General features: G+C 34.8%; 1 protein-coding gene across 1 annotated transcript in view; it reads left to right on the top strand.

Annotated features, from left to right (window-relative positions):
• The window catches only part of LOC118749028 (leucine-rich repeat flightless-interacting protein 2), a gene marked incomplete at its 5' end in the record, with an annotated part of 81185 nt that extends 65340 nt beyond the window's left edge, over positions 1-15845 (top strand). Inside the window, 1 exon segment of the mRNA XM_036483831.1 lies at positions 15227-15845. Coding sequence (XP_036339724.1) covers positions 15227-15337 — 111 coding nt within the window. The 3' untranslated portion in view covers positions 15338-15845.
• Positions 15846-25824: the final 9979 nt, after the last annotated feature.

The raw sequence follows: 25824 nt of genomic DNA, 5'->3' as shown, positions 1-25824 counted from the left end.
TGCACCTAGAAATATGCACTGCATACGCTACAGCGGAAATGGACGACACGCCATTTCTTTAAATGAAATTAATTGCTACTATATGTATGTATGTATGTATGTATATACTAAACGTGAGCACAAAACATTTTGCTTGCATAGTCTTCTGTTCTCTTTTCACTGCAAGTTGAATGATTTTAATATCTATTGCAAAATTTTATACAGCAAGACTAAAAAGTAGAAAATAAATAAAATAAAAAAGCTTTTTAATATACCACGCTTTTATAAATGGACTAAAAATTAGAAAATGATATTTCTCATTCCCACACAATTTGTTTTGATAACTTTTGATTTTGAAATTTTAGCAAAAGTCATTATAAACAATTTATGAAATTGAAAATGAAAAACGTGGTGCGCATGTAATAGACCTGAATTTATATAAAGAGTAATATATGTATGTATGTGGGTATATGAATAACGACCGCTTAAAATCGATCTCAAATTTGTACTTTCCCTGTAGAAATTTTAGGTGTATGTTATGCGGTTTGACTATTGTCAATTAAATCTAATGCTTTGTATTGCATGCGCTGCACGTTTTCGTTTTCAATCTCATAAATTGTTTATAATGACTTTTGCTAAAATTTCAAAATCAAAAGTTATCAAAACAAATTCTACGGGATTGAGATATATTATTTTCTAATGTTTAGTCCATTTATAAAAGGGTGGTATATTTAAAATCTTTTTTATTTTATTTATTTTCTACTTTTTAGTCTTGTCTATAAAATTTTGCAATAGATATTAAAATAACTCAACTTGCAGTGAAAAGAGAACAGAAGACTATACAAGCAAAATATTTTGTGTCAGGTTTAGTATATACATATATACATATGTACATACATATCGTCGTTTAAAGTGCAAAACCGCGTATCAACAAAATGCAAAACCGCGCATGTGAAGTTGTAGAAATTATTTTCTAGAGCGTAAAAGCACTCATATTTCAAAATGGTTCTCTTTTTTATAAAGCAATCGCATTTATGGCTAGTATATTTCAGGACGAATGGATAAGGATTGAGCCAAGCGCTTGTGTGAGCAAATCTAATTTTTGGCAGCCGATGTCAGTTACGCGGTTTTGCAGAATGACGATACACGGTTTTGTACTTTAAACGACGATATGTGTTCTTGCTTTTGTGAACGACATTCTTTATTTGGGAATTTTTATATTTGCTTAGTTTTTTTTCAAAGAAAGGACCAACTGAATGATTGTTTTCATACATAAAAACTTAAGGGTAGTTACAAAGCGGTCCAGCTTACTATTACCCTGAATTGAGCCAAAATTTCTTGCAGGGAGATATAAAACATGACCGATACTAGAGTTATTTTCAGCAGATATAGCTAAATTTAAACATATATATGTTAAAAAATTAATTATTTTAGGGTTATTATGATTCCTTATCTTTGAGATGGCTTTACATTTTGATAACAGAGTGTTTCTCACTTCAGGTCTTGTCCAAATAACAATATGTAACTCTTGGCTGATTTCCTAAGGGCCGAATTCACAGTGCGCAGTTAACCACTGCCAAGGGTTTAGTTATCGATTCTTTTTTGACAGAACTTAGTTAACAAGAGTTTAAACCACAGCTGGACAGCGTCTACCCGGCGGGCGACTGCGCGCCGTATTCGCGTATACATACACGCTATGCTTGAGAAGGCAGCGAAAGCTTCATTCAACTGCACGACTTGTTCGCACGCACACATTGACATCAATTGCACGCACACTACAAAAATGCTCTGCCTGCCCCCACAATTAACCTCTTGTTAACATTTGTATAGAAAGATTCAAGAGTTTTAGAAGTTGTATAATTTTAGACGACATGAATTTCCATAGTTAACTATGCGACTGTGAATATGAATTCATAGTTAAACTCTTGTTTTCGGTTAATTTAACTATGTAAGCCCGGTTCACACCCCTATGCTGTAATCCGTCGTAGATTCGATTTTGCTACGAATCGTAAAATTGGTATGCTGAAATCCGCGTTGTCGTATCGTAATTTCGAAATTCGTAGGCCATCTTCGAAATTCGTAATGTTGGTATGCCTGAGTCCGACGTAGCTGTCATTTTTATGTATTTGTCGGAAATTTTGTATGAATAGTTACTCGTGTCGGAGCGAAACAAATTGTTTTAAAATATCAATAAAATAAAGAGTGTAAACGCAAAAATATGTATGTACATAAGTTGAAGTGTGAATAGAAAAAAAATTATTATTAACAGCCTTATTCTGTATCACGAACGATAGGCAACACGAACGATTCGTCTGCAGAGGAATGCTTCAAAAATTAGTCCGGCGGCATCATTTTAGCCGGTTTAAACGCAACCGAGACCATTGCAACGTAAAATCGCAATCAGAGAGGTTGTCGTCTGCAGACGAATCGTTCGTTTTGCCTATCGTTCGTGATACAGAATAAGGCCTTAAATGTTTACAAAATTATCAGATCGAAGATCACAACAAATCGCTCGCAATACGAAAAACTGGTGGAATGCATGACCGACAGGCCGGACATTGGTCGAGGCTTTGTAAAAGGAGCGTAAGATGTGGTGGAATTTTGGGAAAGCGTTCCAAGAATTAAAACGGCACAATATCTAGTGAAATGGAGGCCCTTAAAAGGAGGGAGCTTACATTTTATCATTAAGCTAAATGGATCAGAACAATCTCCTAGCAATCTCCTTTGTATATTAACGCAACTATTAGCTGTTCTTCCTCCTGGAATAAAAGTGCACCGGCCACTGAATCCTTTGTATTACACTTAATTAAGGAAAAGTATTTTCAAATAATGATAAAACTAATTTTTTTTACTTTCACTATTCACTTGCGATTATATTTATTTTGATTTGTTTCTGTCAAAGCAGCTGATTAAGAACTTCGAATTTCACGTTTTTAGCTGGCAGTGCCGTTGATAGTTACGATCGGATTACAGCATGCCAATTTTCGAATTTTCGGAACGGAGCTACGAATTCGTAGCTACGAACATTCGGATTACAGCATAGAGGTGTCAAGGTTACAATAATTCGCATAAAGCTGAAAATTGGTACGAGTCTTGCGAACACCATTATTAATGAAATGTCAAAAGTCCCCATCGATGCCACGTCTGCAAAAAAAATTATTCAGGGTCAAAGGTCACATAAATTGATTTCTTGCATTTTTAAGTAAAACGGTAACGTTTCTCACAAAAATAGGTGAGACAAAAGTGCAGTTCATGCAATTGTCTATAAAACTGTTATAATATTTTTCTTCCGAAGAATTACCATTTTATTATTTTTTTATACAGCTGACGAATCTCAAATTTCTTTCTACAGTATAAATTTGCTATCCTCTACGTAATCGATATTTTCCAATCGGATTAGTAGTTTAGGATCTCATCATTGATTCATCGACAATTTTGCATAGTTAAAAAAATTAAATATAAAAAAAGTTACTCACGGTAAAAATATCAACAGGAAAGAATCTGTTAACTTTTGGATTCTTGCACGTCAAATCATGAAAGTTTGTATGTTTGGATGTTTGGGAAACCATCACGGGGAAACAACTGAACGAATTTGCATGGCATTTCGTGCACATATAGCTTATGGCCCAGATTGGGCAATAGGCTGCTTTTTTAGAGTTGCCACCTGCCAAAATAATTTAATTAATGTAATTCGCGGAAAAGACTGAACGGATTTGCATGAAATTTTACACACATATAGCTAATGACCTACGTTGGGGAATAGGCTACTTTTTTAAGAGTTACCACCTGTTAAAAAGTTTAATTTTATTAAAACGCGGAAGCGACTGAACTGCATAAAATTTTGCAAACAGATAGCTTATGACCTACAGTGTAAAATAGGCTACTTCTTTGTAAGAGTTGACATCTGTTAAAAATGTTTAGTTCAATTAATACGCGGAAATGACTGAAATGATTTGCATGGAAGTTTGCACACGGATAGCTTATGACGTTGATTGGAAAATACCGTTCTTTTTTAAGATTTGACCTGCGAAAAAAGATTAATTATATTAATACGCGGCAACTACTAAACTGATTTGAACGAAAGTTTGCGCACAGGTAGCTTATGACCCAGATTGGAAAATAGGTTACTTCTTTGAGAGTTGCCATCTGCTAAAATGTTTAATTCATTTGCATGAAATTTTGCACGCAGATAGCTTATTACATAGATCGGAAAATAGGCTACCTTTTTAAGAGTTGCCACCTGTTTGAAAATGAAATTTTGAACACAGATGGTTTATAAACTGGATTGAAAAATAGGCTACTTCCTTAACCGGTTTCGCGATCAGAACGAAATTTGGCACACTTACTACGGATTCCACAAGAATGGTCTTAGACTGAAAGTAATTCCGATAACTCAAGGCCCCTCACATACAAATTGGAATTTCCATAATACATACATATCTCTGGAAGTATTTGTGGTAGAGAAGTGGAACTTAGTATGGAGATATGTATGCGAAATCAAATTCATACTCACAGAGAAAAATTGACGCTTTTGGAAAAGAGGCGTGGCACCTCCCATACTGACTGAAAGTTTCATATTACATACAATTCCATACTCATGAAGAAAAATTTGAGTTATTCGAAAAGGGGACGTGGTACCTCCCATACAAATTTACTATTTTATACTGCATATCTTTAGAGGTGTTCATGGTAGAGTACTGGGATTTGGTACTGGGGTATATAAAATGAATTCCAAACTCATGAAAGAAAATCAGAGTTATAAGAAAAGGGGGCTTGGCACTTCCTGTACAAATTAACTTTTTCTTGCCACATATCCCTGGAAGTGTTTGTGGAAGAATACTGGAACTTGGTATGGAGTTTTGTATACAAAATGTATCAATTGCTCATGCAAAAAAATGAGTTATTAAAAAAGGAGGCATGTCGCCTCCCATACATACTAAAACTTTCTTAATACATATCTCTGGAAGGATAGAAAATCTCTGGAAGTATTTTAAATTTTTTATGGAGATTTATTTTATAAGGGTCGTACTGACAGAAAAAATTTCATTTAATGGAAAATGAGAGCCGGCTTCGGCCGTATAACCTAAAGTTCGCATGATGCAAACATACCTCCTGAGGCATTTAGCTACAGTACTGAGAAGTGGTATTTTATCAAGGCCAGGTTACTAAACTTGAGTTAGAAATATTAGAACCCGCCGTCGCACCTCCAAGAAGGTTACACGTTCACGCGTCGTATCCCTGGAACCATTTTAAGGTAAACTTAGAGGGATTGATATCTTTCGTATGCCTAGCACGCAGACGAGATTTTATAATTTCACAACATCATTAAATTATTTTTCATATTTGTATAAAAACGTGGGTGAAACCCGCGGCTATAAGCTAGTATTTTATAAATAAAAAAAAAGGCCCTGCTAATCTACATTGAATTATAAATGTAGAAGTTATGAGCACTTTAGTAGAGATACATACAAAAAGTTTCTATACAAAATAATTATTTGCATATTATGGAGTACACACCCTTTACTACAATTTTGAATCGCTACATCTCAGAAATTGTAGTTCTTAGGAACAAAAGTGCCATAACAGTTTTTATGATAATTGCATGATCTACACTTTCGTCTCACCTATTTTTATGATAAATCTTACCGTTTTGCTGAAAAATGAAAAAAAATACAGTTTAAATGACTTTTGACCTTGAATAATTTTTTTTCGCAGACCTAAAATTATAAATAAGAGTAATATATGTTTGTGGGTGTATGAATAACGACCGCTTAAAATCGATCTCAAATTTGTACTTTCTTTGTAGAAATTTGAGGTCTATGTTATGTAGTTTGACTATTGTCAATTAAATCTAATGCTTTTATTGCATGCGCTCCACGTTTTTCGTTTTCAATCTTATAAATTGTTTATAATGACTTTTGCTAAAATTTCAAAATCAAAAGTTATCAAAACAAATTCTATGGGACTGAGATATATTATTTTCAAATTTTTAGTCCATTTATAAAAGCGTGGCATATTAAAATGTTGCCTATTTTTATAGATATTTTAAAGGTCATTTAGAGGGTGCGACCTGTCGATTTAGGTTAAAAAATACGGTTTTGTAGATTTATGAGTTTTTGAATGACTATTTTTGACTCGATTTCAAAGATCGAATGTCATCTGAGAATAGGATATATAGACCTTTAAAATGGTATTTAATAATCTATTTTCGGAATTGGCTTGTTGGGATTTTTTATGGGGCAAAATAAAAAAAAACCCATATTTCTCTTAATTTTTTAAATTTTGACCATTGGTAAATTGCACAATTTCAAAATATGTAGTACTGTCTAAAATTAAATCTATTTTCAAATAAAATGATACCTCATTAATTGCAATCGCATTAAAATTGTCGAATTTAGGAGACTTTTCTTAAATACGGCCTTGAATTTATATTGTTTATGTACCGGACTTTCAGATTATTTGAGCAGTGTGGCTAAGGAATTCATCAATATTTATTCAAAATTGATATACATATACAATCGTTCTTAAGCAAAGAAGTAGTTTTTCAGGAATTTTTAGGAAAATGGGGGTGGCACCGCCCACTTATATGACATCGATCGATCTCAGCCAAATGTGGTATACACATTGCGCTTAAGCTTCTTAAGCGCCACATTGAAAATTTTTGGAATCGGAAAAAACCACGGGTTTCACCAACGTAACGGTAGTTTCAAAAAACACAAAGCTAGATATATTTTAGGGGGATTAGGTTTTGTCGGATTTCAAAAATATTCAAGACGATACTTAAGGAGGCTAAGCACAATGTGTATACCACATTTGGTTGAGATCGATCAAGTAGTTTTTGAGATACGCATATATCATATGAGTAGGCGGTGCCACCCCCATTTTCCTAAAAATTCCTGAAAAACCACTTCTTTTCTAAAGAACGATTGTATATGTATATTAATTTTGAATACATTTTGATAAACTCCTTAGCTACACTGCTCAAAAAATCTGAAAGTCCGGTACATAAACAATATAAATTCAAGGCCGTATTTAAGAAAAGTCTCCTTAATTCGACAATTTTAATGCGATTGCAATTAATGAGGTATCATTTTATTTGAAAATAGATTTAATTTTAGACAGTACTACATATTTTGAAATTGTGGAAATTATCAATGGTCAAAATTTAAAAAATTAAGAGAAATATGGGGTTTTTTTTTATTTTACCCCATAAAAAATCCCAACAAGCCAAGTCCGAAAATAGATTGTTAAATACCATTTTAAAGGCCTATATATCCTCTTCTCAGATGACATTCGATCTTTGAAATCGAGCCAAAAATAGTCATTCAAAACCTCATAAATCTACAAAACCGTATTTTTTAACCTAAATCGACAGGTCGCGACCTCAAATGACCTTTAAAATAGCTATAAAAATAGGCAATAATATTTCTCATAAAAACGAATAAAATGAGAGGGTAGGCTCTTGAAATTTCAAAAAAAAAACATTTTCGATGAGCACCCTAATGTACACATGTGCGTATGCACATAAATAATTTTTTTTTGTACCTTCGTTTGAAAATATATTAAGGGAGTTCAAGATTTGTAGCATTTTAAATGGTTTTTTATCCCATTTGGCCATAATGCGTGGTTTGGTTGAAATAAAATGCGCCAGATAGTTTTACGAATATTTGAGACCATGCTGTGACAGAACTGTTTGAAAGTAGCAGTCAAATCAACAGAACAGAAAAACCAAAAAACACTTTTCAGCTATCCTGGAGGTTAACTCTTGATATTGGCGCAGTAAAGCTAAGCGTCAAAAGTTAAAAACAAATGCTTTCCTAGCACAGCAACAGCAGTTTTTTAGTGTATCTTTTACTTTTCCAAACACTGTTTAGTACTATAGTAGAGTTCAATTTTATTTGTCAAAAGATTAAATTTATTTGTCAAAAGATTAAATTTATTTGCCAAAAGATTAAATTTATTTGCCAAAAGTTTAATTTAATGTGTCAATGCTATATATGGCACTATGGTTTCCTTTGCGCCAGCTGACTTCGAATCATCAAAGTGCAGCATTCGAAGCTGGCAACGATATTTTCGAGCTCACTCGGACTCAGTGATAACAATTTTTTCCTATTCGTAGCAGGCATTCGAATTCGTAGATTTTCTACGATGAATTCAGTGATAGCCCTGAATATTAAGTCAAAACTACTAGAAATGGAAATATAACCTTTTGATTAGACACTCGTGATATTTAAAACTACTTATGTACATAAGGGGAGTTTTAAAAACTTACTTTCGATTTTTACAGGTGCAACATGCCTTCTCGTGCCCTGAAGTTAAAAAAAATTACACTTTTTTGAGAAAATAAGATACTTTTCTGCTTTAGCTTACGATTCTATCTAAACCTAAGCTTGCCATCAGATGAAAGGTAATTTTATTGACTTTAAAGTAAATTATAATACATTTTCTTTAAAAATGTACGGATTGGAAGAAGTTTAACATTTAATGGTACAGGAACCTTTCTGCTGAGGTTTATGGATACGGTGACCGTCCGTCCTGTATTATACAGGACAGTCCTCTTTTTTGACCCATTGTCCTGGGTATTTATTTATTTTATACGGGATGCCAAATGTTCTGTATTTCTTTTAATGTCCTGTGATGTTGGTATATGATCGTAATTTTCTCCATAAACAGTTATTATTTTTTTAATCTGAATGCCTGTGATTCGAATCGCGGAATACATACAGTGACCAAAATAGAAATTAGGACTCGAAATTTTATTAAGTTTTGGCTATTTATCCTTAGTTTATTTAATGTTTATTATTTATTTTATGAAAGTTTCTAACTTTGTGCAAAAAACGATAAAAATTAATTCTGCAATGTTTCACCAAAATTTCAAACTTTTTAACAAGAATCTTTAGACAAAAATTTGGTTTGCAGTTTTGTAACTCATTAAAATTCAGTATAGTAAAGTGCAAGTGGAAAGTGCTGCACATACTTACTTTGTAAGAACAAAATTCATAACATCGCCAACAAAAAAAAAATTGCAAAAAATTAATGGTAGGGTTTGTCGACTTAAAATTGCACTTTATTATACTAAAATTTAACGACTTTTTTTGACGAATTTACGGGGTAAAATTCTGGAGAAAATTATCCTACAAATTTGTGATGTTATTAAGGGATACTGTTTCAGGGCTAAGATCTTTAAACTGTTGTGGAAAATATTTGCACAATTATTTTTTGTCCCGTATTCGGCTCTCATAAATATGGTCACCGTATTTATGGAGGATTTCGATTTAAGTATTTTGAATTTTTTTGTTTCAGTTTATTGTTTGTTAAATCTTGGTACGTTTGGATTTTTATTGACGACTTTTCTAAGTAAACGTCACTGATTGATTTTTATTAATGACTTTTACAAATAAAAATGTTCAATAACTGTTCTCAAAGACATTGAATATAAAAATTTAAAATAACTGTTATATTGAGATTCTTTAGATAAAAATCAAAAGTTATTTTGAATATGTAAAATAAAAATCAGAAGCCAATTCAAGACTTTAATAGGACAAAATATGGGGAGAAAAAACAATTCCTCCTTCAGGTGGTAACGGATTATCGGCGGCTTTACCCTGACATTTCCAAAAGTACCCTTTGCCTACCCTTGTCTTATGAGTGATATTGAAAATCATAGTATTAGTAAAATATATAAAAATCGGAGGAGAAGCTCGGCCAAACACTAACATATATGTAAGCGCCAATCTATTATTATTATTATACATATGTAATTACAGTATGAAATTTCCTTTCGATAAGTTTTTGTTTAGAAATGTATTGTGTCATTTGTCGTAAATATTGCACTTTTCATGAAAAAAACTTAAAAAATATACTAAAACATTTTTTTTTTAAATATAGTATATTCCGTTTAGCTCCATTTACTTCCACTGCAAATGGTTTGGTGCACTTAAGCGAAATGTGCAGCAAAGCGGAAAAACAAAAACTGTGATTTGTTTTGTTTTAGAATTTAAAATTTGTTTCAATACTGTTTTTCATGATTTTTTTAAGTATTTAATGCTAACACCGTGCGACAGTCAATTTTACACAGGAAAAAATGAATATATTCACAAAACTGGGGGCCAAATATAGTAAAACTGCGTTTTCAGTTTTTCTCTCTGACGCACAGTGCCGCCTAAGTGGGCATAAATCGAAAAATTCGTTATCTGCAATGTGAACTTGTTTGGTATTTCTGTAAAGACAATTTATCCCCTAAAAAGAATTAAACAGACACTTCCCTAAAAAAATAATTGTATGCCGCCAGGAGGCCACTAAAGTTGACAAATTGTATACTAAGAATTTTATTAAAAGCATAGCCAGGCGTAAGCACTTCACAGAAAAAAATGTCAAAAATATATTCTTTAAAATAAAGTGTTGGTTCGACCTTTCTTGTTTCCATATAGATAGTAGAGAATTACAGGAATTAAAATTGTGTGATAAAATTAAACACAGGGTGTCCCTGCGGTGTTCCAAAAAAAAAATCAACAAAATTTCAAAAAATGCTAAATTTTAATGGAATGAATAAAAAATATATGTAAAAATAGGTTATTTTTTATTATTTTATAAAATAGTACAGGCTTTTAGCTTTCAAAAGAAGAAATAAAAATCTGCTCATTTTTTGCACTTTCTGATGTAATACGTTTTTCGCTAATGCATAAAATAATTTTTTCATTTTTTGTCAGTGCCTTGAGATCTGCACGATTCGTTCCATTTTCAAAAATGAAGTGTCAGACTAAAAACCTTAACCTGCGGACAATAGAAGGTTTATTTTTTTTAAAGAGTTGCCACCTGTTAAAAAATTAGATTGTTTAAAAATTAGATTAAAATTTTTTTATAAGTTAAATGAATTATTAAGAGATGGGTATCAATCGAAATATGTATTAACTACATGTAGAGAGTTGCCACCTGTTTAAAAAATCAAATTCCATTTGAATTAAAGGAATTAGGTAATTGAAATAGATAGGTATCACCATAAGGGAGTCAGACGAAAGAGGTTTAAGAAGCTTAAAAATATTACTAATAGGGTTGCCACCTGTTTGTAAAGTCGAATTTAGTTAAAATAAAATAATAATTACGTCAAACCATAGGATTACGCCATCGTATTTGTTGTTTTAGTACAAATACATACATTGTCAATCAGTGATTTGTTATGATTACATTCCTTTTAAATTACTGGACTCTTAAATTAACTCAATAATGTTTTTACTCTCCACTTATTTCTTGCTAAATATGTCAAATTTTTTCATTTGTCTTATACTCATATTGATATACATATTTCAGTTACCTTATTCCCTTAACTAAAGTGAATTTGATTTTTTAAACATGTGGCAACCCTTCTACGTGTCATTTAGAGGTAAAGTATTTACAAAACTAGTTCAATTGATACCCATATTATAATATCTAATTCATTTAACTTATTAAATAATTTTAATAAAATTTGTAACAGGTGGCAACCCTCTTCAAAAATAAAAAACTTTATTGCACATCTACAGGCCAAGCCCTGTCATTTGACACCTCACTTTTGAAAATAGATCGAACTATATGTACATACCTATGTAAAAGCCACAAGAACCCAAATTTTCAACTTCAAACTGCATTTACAGTGAAAGTATGAAAGTTATCCAAAAACCAATTGCATTTTTTAATTAAACGTCCTATTTTTGCCCACATTTCATATAGAAGGGAAGCACTGTGTGACTTCAGGATTTTTTTCAAAAGGAATTTGAAATTTCTAGAATATGATTGAATAAACTAATTATTCAAAAGATTCGGTGCATTGTAGAATAACAGTATGGGTATCAATTAAAAGGAAAAATTCTGTAGAATAGATAAATAATTAATTTTTGAGTGCACCAGGACGAATAAGTATTGAAAATGTCCACTATTTATTTTTGAAACAAATATATGTCAAGGACTAATATGTTAACTACCACATCCTTGAATTTCGTCCTAAGATCATTTATCATTTATGTATATTGTAACTATCAATATTTTATAAAAGAAGTTAATTTTTTTTTTATCTAAAACTAATAAAGGTAGAAGGACGAAATTCGAGGATGTGATAGTTTACATATTAGTCCTTGATATATAGTTTTTTCTAAAATAAATATTGGAAATTTCCAAGGATATTCAAGGATAAAGTTTTAAAAGGACATTTTCAACACTTATTCGTCCTGGTACAACAAAAAAATTAATTTTTTTTTTAATTGTACAAAATTTTTCTTTTTAATTGAAACCCATATTGTTACTCTTCAATGCACCAAATCTTTTAAATAATTTTTTATTCAATCGTATTACAGAAATTTCAAAGTCCTCAAAAAAAATCCTGACGTCAGAGAGAAAAATTAAAAACGCAGTTATACTATATTTGGCTCCTTGTTTTGTGAATATATTGTTTTTTTCGTGTGTTTTAAAATTTGTTGGTTTTTGTCGCACGGTGTAATAAGGCCTCTTAAACACTAGTCGCTACAGGAGGGAAAGGGTTGCAAATCGGAAATGCAGTTAAAAGATATAATTGCGTACATAATCCATTTCATGAAGAAGTATTTACCCCAATTTTGCCCATGAAATGTTAAATACACTGGATCACAAATTTTAGTCACTATCCAATTTCTATGTAGAATTGCTCGGTGATTCCGAAAATCGAGTTAATTTTCTTTTCTATGGATACGTTTTCGAGATATTTGCAATTTACCGTTATTCAGCTTAAAACAAAAAGTGGTTCCACTTAATCACGTATATCTTACGAACCAATTTAACAATCGTAAAATGAGATACGTCAAATCAAAGCTAATAAAATTTTCCATATATACACCACTTTCCGATAGGACTTATAGTTTCTGACAAATTAAGTAATTATTCCATTATCCAACTTTAACAGAAGAAAAATTAAAAAATAACAGGTTCTGTGCCAAATTTTTGCTCTTGTGCTAAAGCCTGTTCTGTTACAAAAAAAAATCAAGTTACTAATGAAGGAAAGCGAGCGATAAATAGAGAAGTAATGAGTGGTCAAATGAAAATACGTAAAGATTTTTTGAAACAAAATTACCTTTCATCTGATGGTAAATTTATAGCTTAGATAGAATGAGTCGTAAGCTAAAGCAGAAAAATATCGTATTTTCTAGAAACATTTTAATTTTTTCATATTACAGGACAGGTTCCGATTGGACTCAAAATTTCACAATTGTAGTTGTACACTAATTGGTACATTTCTACATGTGAGCACTTACAAATTTCAGAAAAAAAATCCGCCCATATAAACTAAAACCACCCTAATGTAAATACATATGTACATACATACTAGGGATGATCATTTTTTCGCTTTTTACGATCCCGGGATTTTCGGGGGGTCGTTAAAAATATTGCTTCTATCTCTCCTACCATAAAATAAATAATAAATAAAAGGGTTTGAAACCTACTTTTTTACTTAAAGTGGCGTTTTTATTTTTTCTCTCTGACGTCAGGAATTTTTTTAATGGACTTTGAAATTTCAAAGATATGATTAATTCCAAAAATTATTTAAAAAAATCAATGTAATGTAGAATAAAAATATGGGTACCAAATGCAAGAGGGAAATTTCTTTAGAATATAAAAAAATCAAAATTTTTTGGATTCACAAGGACGAATAGGTTAGGTATTTGTTTAAGCTGATAAAGTTAGAAGGATGAATTCGAGGATGTTATCGAGTTTATATGTATAAGTCCTTAACATATAATTTTTTCAAAAACAAATATTGCAAAATTTCAAGGATAAATTTTAAAAGGACATTTTCAATACTTACCAGTCCTTATGCACCAAAAATTCAACGGAATTTCCTCTTTAATTTGATACCCATACTTCTTCTCTAAGCACGTTTCACTGAATTTTTTGAATTATTTTTAATTACTGACGTCAGAGTGAAAAGCTAAAAACGTAATTTTACTATATTTGACCCATGGTTTCGCGAATATATTGATTTTTGTGTGTAAAATTTACTATCGCACGGCGTTGTATGTAATATGAGCTAGTCATTTATAAAAAAGTATTAATTATTAAATAAATAATAAAAATAAATATAGCCAATACTGGTCAAGAGAAGGAGTTTCTATTATTGCCATCGGTGCAAATTACAAATCCCGGCATTTTTTGCCAAGAATCCCGGGATGTTCGGGACCTAAAAAAGGCCGGGATCCCGGGATTAACATTCCTAATACCTACATATATGGTCAAATAAAAAGTCTCCCCGGATTTTTTTCACTTTGTGGTGTTGATGCCCATGCATCCAATAAACACTAATCCAATAGCGTCAAACTGAGGTGCGTTTGAAAGGTGACATTAAATGCTACATTTTATGTGAAGACAGTTCTGTAATTTTTCGTCAAACTGAGGCTGAGGTGCGTTTGAAAGGTGACATTAAATGCTACATTTTATGTGAAGACAGTTCTGTAATTTTATTGATTTGGAAGTGAGGAAAACATCTGATGAAATAAGCTACATATGTGATGATTTTTTACTTTAAAACAAGTGAAAACGCTGCACGAACATGCCGAGAAATTTGTGAAGAGTGGTTTGCTCGATTCCGTTGCGGAAATTTTGTTGTCAAAGATGCACCTCGCTCTGGTCGCCCAGTCACTGGAAAAGTCGATGAAATAATGCAAATGATTCCGGCTTGCAAACTGTCAGGAGATATCGGAGGCACAATACATCAACCACAGCACAATTTTGAATCATATAAAAAGAGCAGGCTTTTCAAAAACGCTCGAATTAAGGCAAAGAAATTTTATTGAACGAATTACCACGAGTGACCCGCAACGTAATCGAACCATTTTTGAAGCGAAGAGTCGCTTAAAATCGTTTGGCCAAGTTCTACACCGATGGAATTATGAAGCTACCCGAGAAATGACATAAGGTCATAGATAATAATGTCCAATATGTCCTCGAAAATAATTGATATAGATAGATATAGAAATCTTTTTCGAAAATGTACCATAAAATCCGCGGAGACATTTTTTATGTATGGATTTGACCAGTACATATACATATTTATGAACATAGATGTGCACTCTACAACAGCAACTCTCAAAATGCGTCCCGTTTCTTTAAGTTTGCTTTAAGTTGAGAATATTTGTTTTGCCTAAATTGCATTTTCCCAAGTTACACCCTGACTAACCAAAAATTGTTGCATTCTTAATTAACTCATACTTGTATTTAATGGCAAAAACTAAATTATTGTTTCCCATAGAATCGTGAGGCCATGGAACGTCTGGAGGAGCTGGAAACTTCAAATAATCACCTGCTGAAGCGGCTAGATAAACTAAAGAATGCTAAAAGCGCTTTACTCAAAGACCTTTGACCAAAGTCTATACATGCAACCGCGATCAGAAACAATTATAGCAGAGATAAATGCAAGCATAATGGCGAAACCCCAATTGGATGCGAAAATTGTGAACAATGAAAAAGCATAAATAGGCTCACATAGTGGCATCAAAGCATTGACAACAACACGTTGAACCTTCTTCAGGAAAAACAAAATCTGAGTAATGAAGTGAGAGTGCTAATGGCACATTACTAGCTTAATTGTTGCCATTTGACATTCCAGCATGAATAGTCAGAAATTTCGTGTCGCCTAAAATTACCAGCATAATCAGTTTAATATTTATTAACATACATACATATATAAATAATAAATACATATATAAGGGCAGAAAGCATAAAAAAACATATTCACAATATGTACACACATACGTATGTACATATATGTAAATACAGTGCATATATTAAGAGCATACTGTCAGTAGTTAATAGATAATAACCCAACTAAAATATCAAAAATGTTTAAGTTTGCAAAAATTTAATACTAACTAATATTGAAAATGATAATTTAAAAGAAAACTATTTACGAGTAAGTACGGAAAAAATCATTGTATTCCATTATGACAACAGAAACATGACAATTGAAATTGTTCATTTTAAATGCCTGTCTATAGATATTCGAAATGGATGAACTTACCCAACAGTGCACGTAAATACATAGGCAAACAAACGACACGCAGCTATAAACCTTTAAACATACATTCATACATACTTATGCCGGAAATTTTAGATCATACACACACATGTATTCATACATATGTAGGTGGAAAATCGTCGTTTAAATGGCCACATTTATGGTAATTTAAACTTCATAAGGACCAAAAAATATAAAAAAATTATGCTAAACATCAAAAGCGCGAATTGGGTATAACCAAGCTTGTAAGTAAGAGACATATCGCTAGCTTAGAGTGAAAAGTTGCTAAATCTACTTTTTATGGAAACTCATATTTTGAAACAGGAGGCTAGATAAATTAAAAATACGTCGTTTCGAAAAGGATAAAGGTACTTGTTTTGTGTTTTCTCGTTACATTCAATTAAAGGAAGGCCAAAATAGTACGAAATCTTTTAATAAAGATCGAATCCCTCTGATTCGTATGGAGTTTTACTTTGCTTCAAACAGGCGAAATGTTGTATTCATAGTTTTGCGAAATACTTGAAGAAACTAGCTATAAGAAGTTTTTTCCTCTCCTGTAAAATTTTTAAATTGGGACTTATCAGGTTTTCACTTTAAGCTAGCGATATTTATGTATTTATAGTACATAGATATGCACGTAGTATGTTTATATGGTTAAACCATTTCACAATTTTTCGGTTCGTTGTTAATCACATAATATTTTAATGATGACTGCACAACCTTTTTGAATGTGGCAAAATGTTTTTAAATTTGGAATTTCAAAAGCTTGTTTGGAGAATTTTCTAGTTATGAATCCATATGTTACATATAATCGGTGATACTGCTTGTGCTTAAATGATTATGTAACTAGATGAACGCGTCTGCTAACAGATAATTCATTTTTATCACTCAAAGGTAGACATTTTTTTATAACATAAAGCGATTTTAAAGAGAAAAAGTATTAATTATCATAACACTTTTCGCAGTTTCACCGACGATATGGTCATACATACATACATATGCATATACATAGTACATATATGTATGTATGTAAAAAAGCAATTGTTAAATAGCTTAACTTTCTGTTAGAAATTGAATGGCACACATAAGTTACAATTTTCTGAAGAACATAGCTGCTAATATGTAGTTTCAATTAGTAATTGCTAGCAGTGGAACCGAACACAATATTTTTAAATTGCGTGAGTAATTTACGCTTTGTTTCAGATAATTACATAAGTCAGGGCAAAAAGTATTTTGATAAAGAGAATTTTTCACATTATATGCAACAATTTTTATTTTAGTTTTTTTCCGCTAATTTTTATAAAAACATGATTTATACTACAACAAAAATGGTATTTTTATGTTTTTTGTTGTAGTATGAATCAAATTTGTCTGTGCCAATACTTTTTGCCGTGAATGTATGTATATACATATTTATTTGCAACATTAAAAGTTGTGCTGACAAAAAAAAAAACCAATGTTAACATACGAAGACTAAAATTTAATTAACATTTTTAGAGTACTTAAAGTTCATTGCAATCGGGCACACATACATACATATGTATGTACATACCCAGTACGGAAGGAAACTAGTTTAAATATCGATGTACAACCAGTTTTTTGACCACCACAAGTAGTTGAAGATCTGACTTCTCTTTAGGCATCAGTCAATTATCTGACTTCTGGCATCAGTCAATTATCCGGCTCTGCATTTGATTTCAACTACTTTAAAACGCATTTGGCACTTGAAAGTCAGTCATTTGATTACGCTTTCGTTCTGCACTTCACAGATGCTTTTTCATAATAAAAAAAAAAAACCGAAAATAAAAATTTAGAGCTAAATGTTCCGCCTAATGAGATTTGAATATGGACATTCTTGGCCGCGACCAGTTGTAGCAAACAGCTTTGCACGCTCAACTACACTCACACATGTAAATGTGCTTTCAAATGTTCAGTTTGAATTGTGTAGACGATTGCGCTTAGATAAGCACCAAAACATTGGTAAATATGCTAGCAAAACAACAAAATTTAGTGTACTGGTTAATGTTTTTTTTTTATTCAGTTTATTACAATGAACAGTCAAGTGTTGCTTGATAATCTTTAATAATAGAGATCTGCGCTGGTTGTTTTTAATCTCTTCAGTTACACGAATGCCTTTCTGTAGAGTAAGACCATTGGTTTACAATTTTTGTCCCCAGGCAGAAATGAAATTTAAGTTACGGGTTAATAAAAATGGGTTAAAGAAATGGTAAAGAAAAATTTATTGGGCCATATTTTCGTAAGCAGTACGAGGTTCTTAAGAAAGTTGCTACGCTTTCTGCTATGGTTTTCTAAAATCTGTTTGTGAAGAGTACAACGTACCCTTGTTTTCAACAAAAATATATGCGAAAGGAAAAAGTGATACAGCAGGCTGTAAAATATCAGATAAATAAGCATGATCATTAAAATAAAGCTTGGAAACCTTGAATAAGCAATTTTAAGCAAAATCTTAAACCTTTATTCCCTGGTGATTATACACCAATTTAAAGTTAGTCGCTGCATAAGTGGAATTAAACTAATTTTTCTAAGGTAATTGGTTGAGCTACGCCGTACTGGGTATGTATGTATTACAAAAACAAGGGATAAACGAAAATTCAAATAGTTTTTCGTTTCATGACAGATTTAAAATGTAATCTTGAGTTAAATCTTGCCATAGAGTGTGGGGCGAATACATTATTTTTTCTACATTACATTGCAAATTTTTCTAAGATCAGTCTTGATTTAGCTGCATCCATGTTTAGAGCGATGTGCAAAAGGCATAACGAGATTAATATGGTTCTACTTAAATTAATTGGAAAAGTTGTATAAAAAGTGTATTTAAATATAATTTTATTAAAAATAAACTAATTTTAATACAGAACTTAAATATATGTATACTGTAATTAATACCTTCTAGCGTAATTTAATTTAAATGTTTGGGTGGTGGGTAATTTTTTGCCTTTGCTGTGTGTGGCATTTTTTAGCCGATTTGAAAAGAAGTTTCTCAATTTAGCATGTATATTTCTTATACATACTATATGTTCGGGCATAATTTTTTTGTTTGTGAACCGATTGGGATGAGTATTTTTCCGTCGGATTTAAGACAGCTCCACGGTGCACATAGGAACGAATCGAGAATATAGAACGACAAAAATGTTTACTCCATATGTATTTGACAGATGTGAATGAAACTTGGTATTTAGAGGGCATACAGAACTCGCTAAAAACAGCAAGATTAGTAGCTGTATAACGACCAGCGACAAAACAATGCTGGTTTGGGTTGATCAAAGACAACCGCAAAATAAATCTTATCCTTAACTATGGATTCGAAAAGTTTCGAGATGGTCGACAACTTGGAAATCGGCCTATAGTTGCGAACATAATTTTTTCGTTCACTTTTAAAAAATTGTGTGATGATAGTAAATTTCCATTCATTCAGGAAGGTGCCTGAAGATACGGACTTATTAATATAATCTGCATAAGAATTGCTAACGCCGGACAGTTTTTGAGCAAGATTGATGAAAGCCCGTCAGCGTATGTTTGCGACGACGGTTTGAGAGAAAGCACCGCCTTGGTAATGTCTTCACATGAAATGCCAAAAATGTAATATGCCAAAATCTGAGACGTAATTTGACATAAAAATTCGGCAAATAAGTTAGCTGCCTCGGCAGGTGTACTAGCAAATTTATTATCCAGCATCACCGGCGTAGGTATACTTGAACACGACTTTTTTGAATTTTTGAAGTTCCAAAACAACTTCGGATTAGCTCTAAATTCCGCTCAGTACTACGAATATAATTTTTGTAAAGCAGATTATATAAAGTCTTGAATTTCTTCTGATAATGCTGGTAAATTGACAAAAAATTAATAGTTACTTGCTGCTTTAAATTTCTTAAGATATTTGTTTTTAATTTTTTTTAATTAATTTTTTATTTGTTTTTTAATTTATTTAAGTGCTTATTATACCAAGGTGACTTATAACATCGTTTCTTTTTCAAAGGTATGTTATTAAGGCAAAATTCCTGCATTATTGATGTGAAATAAGAAAAACAGCTGTGTGTGCCCAAGTCGGACAATAATTCATCCCGTTTGAATTCTAAAAGGGAGTTATTTGAACTAGGATCATCACAGGATGCGTAATTGAAAGCTGTTATCTCAATATGCGATAAGGTAAAAACTCATAAAACTTTAGCTTAAAATCTAAAGGGACATGATGAATACCTGCATCGGATATTGGAGAAATACATTTTGATATACAATAATTAATATTATCATTCACAAAAATAAGATCTAACAGTCTGTTTAACTGATTGAAAATACCGTTAATTTGCTTAAGGTTTATGCTAAGGAAACTATCTATAAGGTGAGATTCCAGAAGAGTAACGACGTTATTAGCGGTGAGAACTGAATTAGCACAATTATTACACCATCTAATGTTACACAAATTGAAGTCACCCAACACACAGAGATGATTATCATTTAAATTATCTACAGCTAAAGCAGTAATATTGTCCACATGCGCCTTATATAACTCCGAGTTGCTACTAGGCGGAATATACGAGGCAATTAAATAAAGCCAACCATATGTTTTAGAGCCATTGATGCACACACAAAGTTGATCACGCAACGAATCGTCATTTTTAAGCGTGATTGTATAGGCACGATATCTTTTGACCGCAATTAGAACACCGCCTCCTCTTACGCAGCATCAGCATCGCGGTCTTTACGAAATACGTCGTACAGATTTAAATCGAAGGATTCACAAAAAAAGTCCGATGTCAGCCACGTCTCAACAATGACAATGATATCATAAGCCTCTTCAGTGCTAAACTGATGGATAATATGGGATTTAGTTCTTAGGCCAGTGATGTTGTGATAATAGACATTCAGCCCATAATAGCTCTCTGTAAATTCACCCGAGTCGTTCAATGTCACATTGGTTGTGCTGGAACTGCCTGTTTTTGAAGAAAACGAAATGGTCTTATTTTAACATTGCTGACCAAAGCGACGCATTTAATATGGATTTCGCCGACCTAAACGGGGTTATATGGCCGAAACAACAGCCCTTGGTCGGGTAAAACCCGAGTCATTCCGGTACGTAGAACCGGCTGTCGTGGGAATGCTGGTAGTTGGTGACTTTAACGCGCACCACGATCTTTGGCACTCAAGCCTGTCAAATGGTCTTAGGGGAATACATCTAGCTGAGCAGATAGACGATTCGACATTCTGCACAATGAACGACGACGCACTCACTAGAATTATGGGCAGCTGCTGCAGCTCGCCAGATCTAACAATTGTCAGCGCTGGTCTGATAAACAGCGTATCATGGCGACCTATGCTGACTCTAGCATCAGACCATCTGCCCATAGTCATCTCGATTGATAAACCTGCCGACTTTGCTTCCGTGGATCACCGGACTTATGTCAACTTTTCCAAAGCTGACTGGAAAGACTTCACGGATGTTACTGAGGGCGCCTTCACTCCACTACCCATACCAACCAACGTTCATGTAGGTGAACGTAAGTTCCGCAGGGTTGTAACCGCTACTGCAGCTCGCTTCATCCCAGCAGGATGTATTAAGGATCCACGTCCGAATTTTCCTGCCGAAGCGGCTGTTCTAGCTGATGAGCGCGACAACCTTCGTCAGGCCGATCCCAGAAATCCCCGTATTAGGGATCTCAATTCGGTGATTCGGTAACTTGTGAACGTACATAAGCGGAAGAAATGGGAAGAGCATCTCAAGACCTGCAACTTCGCCTCTGGTGTGAGCAAGCTTTGGTCAACCGTGAGGTCGTTGTCCAACCCGACGAAGCGCGACGACAGAGTCGAGATAGACTTTGGTGACCACGCTACGTCGGACCCGGAGAGATGCGCGAGCTATTTTAGCCGGCAGTTCATTCTGCATCCTCCGGTGGATACAGTGTGTGTACAAAGTAAGTGGATAAGTAAAATGTCAAAGTGTTTTGTTGAATATGTGTAGATGTGGGTGCGTGTTAGGATGTGATGCTGATGGGGATATCTGTGGGCGCCTGTTGGCGATAGTTTCGCAGGGGAAGTGCCAGCGTTGCCGTCGCGAAAGGACCCATTTAGCTATCCCGGCCCCCCTAGGCGTATACTTAGCCTAGTAACCGCTGTAGTTGCTGCAACGTCTCTACGACGTTGTCAAGCCCGGTTGGGCGGCGGTGATGCGACTGGACGACTGTTGGCTACGGTGGGATGATGGGGGGCCCGGGCGGTAGTGTGCCGACGGTGGTCTCCGAGCGTGGACGTTCTGCCGCGCGTTATGATGTCGGCGACGATTACCTGATGCTGGAGCTGGTTGTTGTCTTCGCGCGAGGTTGCGCCGTGGACCCGAATGGAAGTGATGGAGCATGGTGTGATGACGTCTTTGACATACGTGACACCGGCTACGTGATGCACATTCCCATGTCCTGTGGGACAACGCGAGGCAGTTCAAACAGTGCCCGGGCTACTTGCTGCCGCTGGGCCGGTTGCAGGCCCCGAAATATTGGACAGGCGCTCAATGCGTGGCGCCGGTGACATAGCCCACAAAGAAGCACGCCTTGATCCAGTTCATCTGTTAGTAGCAGTTCGGATGCTGCGGGGGCAGCGGATGCTGAGGGTGAGCCTGATGGCGCTGCGGTTGCTAATGCTGCCGCTCGCCGAACGCCTGGACGAGGGGATGGCACTGGAGCTGCTCCGGAGAATGATGTGGCAGATCGTGGTGCCGCAGTCGGTGGTGCTGATGCTCGCGGTGCTACTGCTGCGTTGGTCCGGACTGCCGGCGTGGGGTTGGAAGAGGGGATAGCCATGTCAACGTCCATTTCTATGAAACCAAAGGGGACTTTAGTGTTTTGCGCGGGAGAAAGCGTGCATGCTAACGCTCAATTATTTGGTTAGTCAGGTGTACATTATTGAAGAATATTTTTATGTACGTTAATTGAGTTGCGTGGTTTTCGGTTTATTTGCGGTTTTGGGTATGACGGAGTTGCGATTATGGTTTTTCATTGATTGTTGGCGCTTTCGGTCGGTAGAAGGCAAAGTTTTACGAGCGGTCGAGTGAGTGTACCGTTTTGTGTGCGCAAATCTACGACTCGTATGTGACCATCGGCGCCACGATGTAATTTTTCGATTCTTACGAGGCGCCACTCGGCGGGGGGAAGACACTCATCGTGGATGAGAACACATTCTCCGATTTTAGGTTCCTCTTGAGTGTTCTTCCACCTATATCTTTTATGGAGGTCTTTTAAATAATCTTCCTTCCACCTACGACTGAATTCGTGATGGAGAATTTTCATTCGTTCCCATCGATTGCTCGTCTGGTTCGGGTATTGCCAGAAGTGGAGCTCCTCTAAGAAAATACCCAGGGGTGAGGGCAGTGAAATCGGAGGGATCTTGTGAGAGCGCAGAGAGGGGCCGTGAGTTAAGAACGGCTTCTATTCGGGTTAATAACGTAGTAAATTCTTCAAAGTTAAATTTGTGTGTGCCAGCGACTTTTTTAAAATGTGTTTTGAAGCTTTTGACAGCTGATTCCCATAGACCACCCATATGTGGGGCACTTGGTGGGATAAATTGCCAATCAATGCCTTGGGGTGCGTATATTTTAACGATTTCAGGCGAGACTTCCTCTATAAATTTTATAAATTGTTTTTCAGTGGCTCTTTTGGCTCCGACAAAGGTTTTTCCATTGTCGCTCATTATTTTGAATGGAAGTCCTCGCCGTCCGACGTAGCGAGCAAATGCCGCGAGAAAAGCCGCAGTTGTCAGATCAGAACATAGCTCGGGGTGTACTGCCTTTGTCGTAAAGCATACAAAGCCAGCCACATAACCCTTCGTAAAGGTTGAAGTCCTTAACATGGAAGCCTTTATCTGGAAAGGCCCAGCAAAGTCAACACCAGTGGTAGTGAAGGGCAGAGCGAAAGTGCAGCGTTCAGGTGGAAGAGCTGCCATGATCTGCGTGCGCATCTTCTGCTTATGTATAGTGCAGACTTTGCACATAAATATGCATTTTTTGATCTGTGGCTTTAGTCGTGGAATATAATATTCTTGTCGGACCATTTGTTGCATGAGGCGATGTTCGGCATGTAGCATTAATAAGTGGAGAAATCTGAGGTATAGTGTTGCAAAGGGGGATTTCTCTGGTATTATTATGGGGTGGCGTTCGTTATATGTGAGGCTGGAGTTCGCTAGCCGTCCATTAGCACGAAGCAGACCTTTCGTGTCTAAAAATGGATTGAGTACTAAGATTTGAATATTTGGTCAATTGGTTTTGATTCTCTTAGCATTAACATTTCGCGGCTGAAATAGCGCGTTAGAGTATATGCAACAAGGGAAACCTTTGCCTTTTGTAGGTCTTGATGCGTTAACCTGTTATCTGGGGAATTCGGTGTTTTCTTCACCTTATTTTTGAGGCGCTCGACGAATTTGAACATATAGGCGACTACCCTTAGGGCACGGGGGAACGAGGAAAATCGTTCAAGGATGTCAGTGTCATCCAATATTGTGTGAAAGGTTTCAACTTTTCGACTTTCTGGGGCAATTATGTTGCGTATGGGAGATTGTGGCCAGAATTGTTGTGATTCTATTAGCCAGCTGGGGCCGTTCCACCAGAGTGAGGTGGTGGCGGGGTACAGGGGTTTGCAACCTCTTGTGCCAAGATCGGCGGGGTTATCAGCACTGGCTACATGTCTCCAAGTTGCTGGCCCAACTAAATCAAGTATTTGGGCTGTGCGGTTGGAAACATATGTTTTCCATGAGTGGGGTGGTTTTTCTAACCAAGCTAAGACGATCTCTGAGTCTGACCATAGATATAATTTTTTATTGGTCATGTTTAAATGCACGATTGAGAGAAATAGAGATTGCGCCAATCGCGGTACCGCTAATCCGCTCTTTGTGATTTTGACAGAATGAGCTGTGTGCGTGACGTCATCTTGGTGCAATTGTTGAATGTGAGCATACGAAAAAACCAAATAACAATTTTAATATTTGTGCGTTAATATTTCTGCGTGGTTTTAATCAATTATTGAGACATTAAAAAGCAAAATGAATTGTGCCGTGGCAAAGTGTAATAGTGAAAACAAAAGGAAAGCGTATATAAGTTTTTTTTTTTTCGTTTCCTACGGACGCAAACCTGGCGCAAAAGTGGAAGCAGTTCTGCCAGGGAGGACATGCATTAAACACCAAATCGAGCTTTGTGCTATGTGTGTGAACTATGAGCTTCTACATGGAACTATGTTGGCCTTTCCTTGGTGAATTGTAGTAGGTATATTTACATGGTGAATGTAGACAGTTGCTGGTTTATTTTGCTGGCAATGGCATACATACAAAAGCAGTTTCTACAGTAAATAGATACATGAACTTCACTACCTACTTATTTTTGTTAGTACCTGATTCTTTTAGTGCTGGTATGAGGTAATGCACCAGTGAATAAGGCCGCCAGGCGCTAATTCAAGCGGCATCTTACCGCGCTGTTACGTACCTAATACAAAACAGTGCCCAAATTATTTTACATTTAAAAGTTCAGCTTAAATTGTATTTTACTGACATAGAATATTTGCTTCCAAAAAAGCCACACTCATGCATCCACTCGGAAATGGTACAAAAGTCATCAAATAAAAGCTGTGGAGTTAATGGTGGTTGGCTACCGTCCACAAATATAAATATGCACTCTGCATGTCTTTTTAAAATGGCAAGTCCTAAAATTCACTTTGCTGCACACCTTCCTTTTGGTCTATGTGAAACTGCAAACACTGTTAATACATACATTTTTTCATGTGCTAAAAATCGTACTTATCTAAAGGGCTACATGTCCAAAATTATTGCTACGTGTTCCTAAT

Source organism: Rhagoletis pomonella, unplaced genomic scaffold (genome assembly GCF_013731165.1).
Source record: "Rhagoletis pomonella isolate Grant_MI unplaced genomic scaffold, Rhpom_1.0 Rhpom_scaffold_00013, whole genome shotgun sequence".
Lineage (NCBI taxonomy): Eukaryota > Metazoa > Arthropoda > Insecta > Diptera > Tephritidae > Rhagoletis > Rhagoletis pomonella.
This window is presented reverse-complemented; position numbering and strand designations above follow the sequence as displayed.